An 8,810-nucleotide genomic window follows, 5' to 3' on the forward strand; every position below is an offset into this window, starting at 1 on the left:
GCACAATACGCGAGGGTACTGTAGCGTATAGATAACGAATTCTGCGCATAGATTGCATATGACATCGGTATGGCGTTCGCATGCATTTCGAAGGGCAAGCGTATTCCGGACGCACTCAACGTATGCCCACCGGATGCCTAACGCACTTCCGACGAATGCCAAGCGTCTTGTGTGCGTATTCCCTGCTGCTTCCTGCTGTTTCATTCGCAATGGGTCCTTCTCATCATGGGCCGCCCTCAACTCAGATAAAATGTGTTTGTTTCCATTTCGCCCCAGCCCTGGTCAATTTCCTGTAATATATTGTCAGGTAAATTAAATACACGTACCCGGACTTTATACGAACATAACAGTTAGACTGTTAATAGCCTTGATTAATTGGAGATGTCAAGAAATACCCTTCCTTAATAATTTAAAAATAATGAAAACACGCATACTTGCAAATACCGACAATTTACAATTGCGCTTACACACAGATAGCATTGACACTACACATCACTGCGAACACTACAATCTTTATATATCTACCGCCACCACATTACAAGCACATTTCAAAGCGACTACTGTTATAAGTCCATCATCTTTAGATGTTTCATGACATTGGGTTAATTTCGCCCATAGCTTTTATGCTCCTGCATTTTTATAAACTATTTTGTACCAATCTACGTACACTACACATTTTCTCGGACAAAGAAAAACAGGCAACTGGCGTATCATCCCAAAGTACAGGCAACAAAAAGCAAATATTTTATGTTAAATATAGATATATTGATAATATGCAAAATAGCCAGTCCTAACATCATTTTTGGGAAGGCGGTACAAGGGTGTTCTTTTGTGTTACAAGTACGTGTCAAAATGCATTTTTGTGAAACATTGCACTTTAGGAAAGACGTTTTGCCAATGATCATCTAATTTTCAGCAAAACATATTAGAAACAGCCAATCTCCAGAAGGTCTGTTAACCATGGGGTCTAGAGGAGCCGGTACCCCGGGTGTAGCCCAGGTGTTTGGCAAGTTCGCTATCTAGATCTGTACGCAACCTTTGCGCTTCTCATTAGTTACAAATACGTACAATGCGCTGTCCTGTTGCAATACCAACGGTATTAAAAGCGCTGTAAGTACGCAATGCATTTGTCTATTGTACGCAGCTCATGCACAGGTGCAGTTCCAGGTGCAGATCAGCGTATGGGCCGCGTTTCCCCTACGAACACATAGTGTACTCATAATGCTCTTGACCGATGCATTGCGTATTAAAAACGCATGACCTGCGTAACAGCGTACGCAGCGTATGTTTGGGCATGCTCAAAACTACGCTGCGTACTGAGCCTGGCGGAGCGTGTGCTGTGCGTATGCAGGCGTTCACTAAACTTACACAAAGCGACTGAGATGCATATGAAGTGCGCAGTTTGCGTACGGTTGCGTATGAAAAAAATTGCCCGTACGCAACTCATACGGAAGACGATTCGCAGAAGTGTGACAGGGCCCTCAAAACTACGATGCGTACCGGGCCGGTTTGTGCGTATGCTGACGTTTACAAAACGTACATAAACGACTAAAATGCATATGAAGTGCGCATTTTGCGTGCAGTTGCGTATGAAAGAATCGGCCGTACGCGATCCATACGCAAGACGATTCGCAGAAGTGTGACAGGGCCGTTAGGCATGCTCAAAACTACGCTGCGTAACGGGCAGGTCTGTGCGTATGCTGTGCGTATGCTGACGTTTACAAAGCGTACATAAACGACTGAGATGCATATGAAGTGCGCATTTTGCGAACAGTTGCGTATGAAAGAATTGACCGTACGCGACTCATACGCAAGACGATACGCAGAATGTGAAGAGGGGCTTAAGCAAATTTTTACAACTTTGATACAAAGACAGTGTAAACAATAGAGTTATTTTTTCTGATTTGTAACATGCTGCTTTTTTTTTTGTAAACATATTAAATTTTCTTGCACAACAGGCGCATGCTCTGGTAGGTGTTACTGCGACATCAATGATAACATATGGCGTGTGGATTCTGGGTACCTGACCCACAAGAATGACCTGCCGGTCACCCAGCTCAGGTTTGGGGATACTGGGAGTGGTCACGAACAAGGCTACCACACCCTGGGGAAACTTATCTGCTATCCCTGAGCCTGAGAAAGTATCTATGTTTGAGGCACAAACCAGCTCAGACGTGTTCACTTAAACAAAAACAGTCGTTTGCAGTGATGATATGAATCTATCCATTACATTAAGCTCCTGATGTATTCTAACAAGCATTTCTGAGTTTTGCAAATATTAGTTAGTTATAATAGAATGTGAAGCTGATGTTACTAGTTTGTCTGAGGTTGCCATGCCAATGTTTATGTTTTGTAGTATTTTTGGAAGTTTTATATTGTTATTGTTGTTTACACGTTGGAATATGCTTGGATTTTCTTACTTTATTTACTGTATTTCCATAGAACTCACGTTAAGTTGCTTATCTTACCATTTTAAGTTCCAAAAAATCCTACATCATGTATCAAGTGTTACCATACCTTAAAAAAATATATGCATAGAAGTAAATGCTATAACCATGTCACTAGAGGGCTGAAATCCCTATATCTGTGACATGTATACTACACATATTTTAAAAAATCATGCCTTTAGTACAAAGTCATAACCACAGTCTTGTAACGTAATGTTTAGTTGGTGATATAGATTGTGTATTTGTTTAGCTACGCTTCAATGTGTTTGACTCACTGAGAGTGTGATTTAAATTTTCAATTTTCTGTGTGGTAATAAAATTACTGTCTAACTATTTAAACAACATGATGTGTTTTAATCCTTTATTGGTTTTTTTTTTGGGACACTCAGACCACAATTAGATTTCCTTCGATAATTCCTTTCGTCTTCCGGCGTTCCGGGTGGTAATGTGCTAGCGACACATTGCATCCCTGCAGATTCGGTTGTTTTGCCATAGGCCCTGCAAGACTATTCATATGTTATTGAAGCTTTTTCTCATTACTTATCCAATCATATCTATAAGTGTGCCAGGTTTGAAATTCCTAAAATAAAACATAGTTTTTAGAATTTTCTCATTACTTGTGAAAATAATTTGCTACGTGTCGAGCAACTATGACTGCATTGCTAAGTCTTCCACGTAATTATCAGCAGGAATGACCAGGCATGTAACGTGTCCTTCAAAACGTTTTCATTGAATTCTTTTCAACTTGTGTTGCATCAGTCACCTGCAAGGTGACGAGAAAATATTCAAAACATCTTTGCGTATGTTTAACTGATGTAAGTCGCACCTCGTTCTCTTAGTGAATACAGCACGTACGAAAGATTCCAATCATAGCGGTGCTTGTAGAAAGAATCAGCATGTCTTTCCTCCCGCCATGCAAGATGGCGAATTGAATGTTACAAAGCAACAACGAGGGGTGCCGAGTGCCGTGCTATCGAGGAATTCGGTCGGAAGATGTTAGATATCTAAACTAGTTCCTGCGTAGAATTAATTGTGCCTAAAGTCCTCGTTTAAGACCGTCTTGGAAAAATTCTATCCAGGATTTCTTAGAGTTACAGTCTTTTTTAGAGGTAATATCCCACGGCGCTAGCCTCAGGTCATGCCGGCACATGGCAGCCATATTCCGATTATTCATTACCGTCGTACCAAAATAAATCAAAAGTACATCAGACGCATGTGATATGTAGGCACATTCCCAGTAACAAATTAAAAAAACAACAGTTTTTCCATGTACGTAGTTTGTGGAAATAGATTAATTTAGAAAAAAATATAGGCTGCAAAATTTGAAAAATACCCATTTAGGCCTAAAGAGTTGCCTCTCTCGAATAATATCGTTCCGCTGCCTGCTGCAGAATGTCGGAGACAACTACAGATTCCTAAAGAACGAATAAACCATGCAGTTCATGATTCCAAACAATTAAATTTCTTGCGACGTTTAAAAAGATTACAAGATATTAAAACCTCGCAGTTATGCTGAGGTCCATTTCCAAACCTGGGCCCAGCCAGGCTGTTTCAATTGACAAAAACTCAATAATTTAAACCAATGGCATTTCCAATTATTATTTTTTTCTTTACTTTTTTTTTCCTTCTTGTCTTTTATATTATACTTTTCGTTCCTTAAGATGGCCCAGCCGGGCCCCGGTTTGGAAATGTGACCCCAGCATAAGGACTCGTACAGAGGTGGCCCACGCCAGTGTTGGCGTCTAACACGCCTTCTCGTCAGTACAAACACAGCTTACAAAAAATCCCTCACAGCGCCGTACATGAGGTTAAACGTTTGCCTTTGTCTCCCCCCCGCCCACACACACAAATTAGTCTGTCATGTTTAGAAGAAAATACCGAAAGAACACAAGACGGCGCCAAAACTGTACATATTTATAAATGTTCGTTCGTCAGACTTGAGTATGATACTGCGATTTTGACTATTTAGAAACCTTTTGCTGCTTTAGACTGTGCAGTCGTCAGACTTTCGTGCAATGAAGATGTACGAGCAAGCAGAGCCTGTCAGGACTCCGCAACCGGGGTCCGGCAGGGAGCAAAATAACAAGCCGCGGGCGTCCCCCGCCCGTCGAGGTAACGCTAGCGGGCATGTCGGCCCTGGCAAACAGGCATGTCACAGGTATCAGGAAGATGACGACTCGTCTCCAAACGTGTACGAAGAAGCTGAGGCGGTGAAACTAGAGAATATTTCAGGAGACGCGCCTCACAGAACTGACACGTCTACAGGTAGAGTGCGCTTCTCAAGACGGTTTTCTTCTTGTTAGATGCTTATATAGAATAAGGATGAGTTAGAAAAAAAAAGAAAAACAAAAGAGTAATAATTATATTTTGATATTCAAGACATTCGTGAAGTGGAGATGCTATATCTGACTCCTTATTGATTGTTTAAAAGATGTCAGTTTAATTTGTTTACATTTTAGTAGTTTGCCAATGCAACAAAATTTACTAGAAGGCTGTCAACAGAATCTGAGTGTGGAGTTCTGTAACAACACATGTCAGAAATGTAAGATAACTTTACAAGTGCATTGAAAACTGAAAGTAAACAACAGGCTCATGAAGTAAACAAAATAGTTCAATTTCTGGTGTAAAATGTTGCATACAGCCGCTTTAATGACGTGTTGTCTTTATCTGCGTTGTTATTTTTTTTAATTAGACGCGGACACCACACAGCCGGATGGTGTACGTGTAAAAGGCCGTCGTGTCTGCTACATCGCCGCCGCCCTGGCTGTTGTTGGAACTCTGGTCATTGTGGGGATCATTCTATCTGTTTTCATTAACGACACCAACAATAAACAAGAGGTATTGTGAAGATTTTGTTTTAACTAACCAAAAATGTTATGTCGTGTAATTCTTTGTCCTTTTTCAGTTTTGTATGATTTCTGTCCCCTGGCCAGGTGTGTGAATTCCTGGTAAGCTATAGGTAGCAATGACTTAAAAATCTAATCTGTAACATGCGTGAGAGTATATAGTGGTTAGCATTATGACACTTGTGCCACCAGAGCATGAATTGTGTGAAAAGTAGAAAACAACTTGTATGATAGTAGAGCTGCTGACTCCATACATGTAGAAGTGGGTGATAATTGTTGCCATTTTATTCTTACCAACATCCTGTCTAGATACCTGTACACACGGGCGATCATATCCAGGGTATGGTTATGGGGGCACCGATACAATAATTAAAAATAACTAACTCAATCCCTTATTATTCTTTATTTATTTATTTAGTTATTTATTTACCATTTGCACATATATTTAAAAAATTAGACAATCAAATAATAACAATCAAATAATATGCAGGGTAGGCCAGAAACCGAGATGGTTTTTTTAAGGGCCTACCGCAAACAAAGGTAACGTATGACAAAACATATTTGAATTAATCATCAAAATAAAACAATTATTAATTAAGGAAATCACGGGACTCGAGGTAAATATGCGTGCGATGCACTATTTGGACGCCGAGAGTACAATTTAGGATTTAGTTCATTTGTATTTTAGGCTTTATCTTTAAAAAGTCCAAAAAAATTTAGGATTAAATGATTTATGATAACGGATAGCTGAAATATGCATGTCATCATGTTACGGTGACAAGTAGTACTAATATTCTATCATATTTATTACACGTTTTTGTTTACCATTGCTTTAAAATAAGTAAACCCAACTAGACGGTTTGGGCCAATAAGATAACGATAATGACGTCATAATGAGGTCACATTACGCCATAACGACATTAAAATTGAGCTTTGATTAATGTTCTCTTGCACACTATCCTCTAAAATTTTGTTGTCATACGGTATACCGTTCACGAGTTCTGAGGGGAGGGGCGAATATGATTATATGAAAAAAATATCTTTTTTTTTCACTTATTATTAACAAATTAATAATTTTTCTTATAAGTTTACTTTTTTAAAATTCTCCAGTGTCATTGGCCAAAGTTAGTCGATGCTACGTCTGACCGTTTCCGAAATCTTATCTCGGTGTTTGAGTAACTGTTTTTGGCGTATGTTACTACCTCAATGTTTGATCTTCACCAAGGCATGTTGCAGACTAATTTTGGTGGCTAAAGGTCAAACCGAAACAAAACATCAAAACGAAATTTTTTCAAACGCCTGGAAGAAGCAAAAGTTTAATATTTTTTTATTGGGCTTTGCGACAGGGCAACATTTGTTGTGGACGGTACCATTCTAACCGGTATCGCTGTAGGGGTGACGCCACAGTTAGGACCTGCGCACTGGCTGCCTGATGGTAGGCTGGGTACCATCCTACTTGTATGCCGGGGCTCCCACACTCGCTTCCCTAACAAGTAGTCTGGGAACGGTTAGATTTATTTGGTTTGGTGATGATGTCACATAATGAGGTAGGCCACATGGGGAGGGCTGGGCGGAGCCTCTTCCACTAGTAGATGACCCATCAGTACAAAGTCCACGTGGCCATGTGCTGTTTTGGTAAGAGCAAAAAAGTTGCTGCATATTTATGACAAGTACAGCCACTAATTTACCTCAAGTACAACCATTTCTTGTAGTTTTCTTTATTGCAAGATGTTTTTTGTGGCTGTGTTACTTCAAAGTTCAAATGTTAGCAAAATCATGACAACAGTGTCAGGGGCTACTCCACTCCGTCCAAGATAAACAACCCCTTCCTCGGTCAGTGATACCTGCTGAGCAGGCAGGAGATAAGCATCACCACATCCTGAGAAGGACGTTAGGCTAATGAACAAGACAGAAGGGACCAATCAGCACACTCGGGCAAAATCTGACTGAGAATCTTCAATTCCAGATGGTTTAGATCTAACCGTTCCCAGACTACTTGTTAGGGAAGCGAATGTTGGAGCCCCGGCATACAAGTAGGATGGTACCCTGATGGGAGTGCTCAAATTAAAATAAGCTGAAGAACTTTAAAATACCATTTTAGGGGGAATTTCAGTGACCTTTCGCCATTCTGATGGTGGATGGTACAGGATAGGGGTTTGAATGCACGTTTTTGCAAAAACAATCGGACTTTTTTTAGAAATTGGCCTGTTAGTTGGCTCTTCTGTGCTGCACCCCCTTCCATTGTCTTGGTATCTACCTAAAAGTCGGGGTTAAAGTGTACCAGTATTTACTTAAACAGCTGTAGAAAAAGAACTGCCGTATAGCCTGTACTGAAAATGCTGCCGGTAGTTACATATCAATACCTGGGGTACAATATGAACCTGAGTTTATGTGAACAGATATGATGCCACTTTTTGGCCTGTTTTGTTTCATAGTTCTTATTTTGATAGATCAACTGCAGCGTCTCCCCTCTAGGCCAAAAAAAAGCTACTCACGGCAAGCTACTTTATATGGTTTTGGAAACGGTCAGATGTTTCAGGTAGCATCCACAACCTTTCGTCAGTGACACGGGAGCTAGTGTCTATAGACATGGTGATTTTGAGATCTTCCAAATGTCTCAAGCGAAAGTCTGTGGATGCTTAATGAAACGTCCGACCGTTTTCAATATTATATGCATTTGATGAACCTTTTTTTTTAACGGTGTCGCTCAATGCAATGCCATTTTTGGCCACTTCTAGGCATAGAGCTAGAAGTATAGAACTGTAACAGCAACTCTTCTCCCTGAGTCAGAAACATCATGATTAAGACCAGCCCAATCCCAAGGACTAACTGACCCAATAGGAGAAGCAGGAGTTACGAGGCTGGTCGAAAAAATTCCCTACCCTTTTTAAGACCATAATGGTTTGTTCCACTTCCACTCACGTGGGTTCTTTAATGTGCTTGAGGTGTGTCTCTCCTCAAACACGGTACCTCCATTTTAACGTCCGATCCGATAGGACGCCCCTAACCGAAGCTATTGGCACACGTTATTACCTGGATGTCCAACCTTCATCAATGGACGATTTATAGTTGCTGTGTAGTAGCCGGAACTTGATACGTTACTGAAAGCCCTAGATTACAATTATATTTTTTAATCATCCATCAGAGTTATGCTCAACATTGACTCCTTGGCACGTATACATATATTTATTTAATATTTAGTATTTGCCGTTGGTAAAATATGTATGTGTGAAATATGTGGTCACAGTGACCGCAATGCATTGTCTTGTTACAATCGCAATAAGGTAAAAAAAGGGTATTGTAAGTATACAGACATACATCGGCATACAACGAAAGAATGTCTGATTTTTTCCCATTTACATATTTTTTTTTTAATTCATATTATAAATTACGGCAAAAAGGATCCAACAAGATATGTCCCCGTGACCCGTCTACCCGTTTGCTTTCAGGTAATGTTTTACCAATTTACTACAGTTAAAGATTTCTTCTAAAATTTCTTCTAAAAATAACGTTTCAG

At 40.1% G+C, this 8,810-nt stretch overlaps 1 protein-coding gene across 1 annotated transcript in view; it reads left to right on the forward strand.

Moving 5' to 3' along the window:
* The window catches only part of LOC109475564 (contactin-associated protein-like 4), a 6,977-nt gene extending 4,846 nt beyond the window's left edge, over positions 1–2,131 (forward strand). The window contains exon 3 of the mRNA XM_019776243.1: positions 1,959–2,131. Coding sequence (XP_019631802.1) covers positions 1,959–2,131 — 173 coding nt within the window. The remainder of the gene's footprint in view (positions 1–1,958) is intronic.
* Positions 2,132–8,810: the final 6,679 nt, after the last annotated feature.

The sequence above is a fragment of the Branchiostoma belcheri genome, unplaced genomic scaffold (genome assembly GCF_001625305.1).
Source record: "Branchiostoma belcheri isolate BF01 breed outbred unplaced genomic scaffold, Haploidv18h27 scaffold103, whole genome shotgun sequence".
Taxonomy (NCBI): Eukaryota; Metazoa; Chordata; class Leptocardii; order Amphioxiformes; family Branchiostomatidae; genus Branchiostoma; species Branchiostoma belcheri.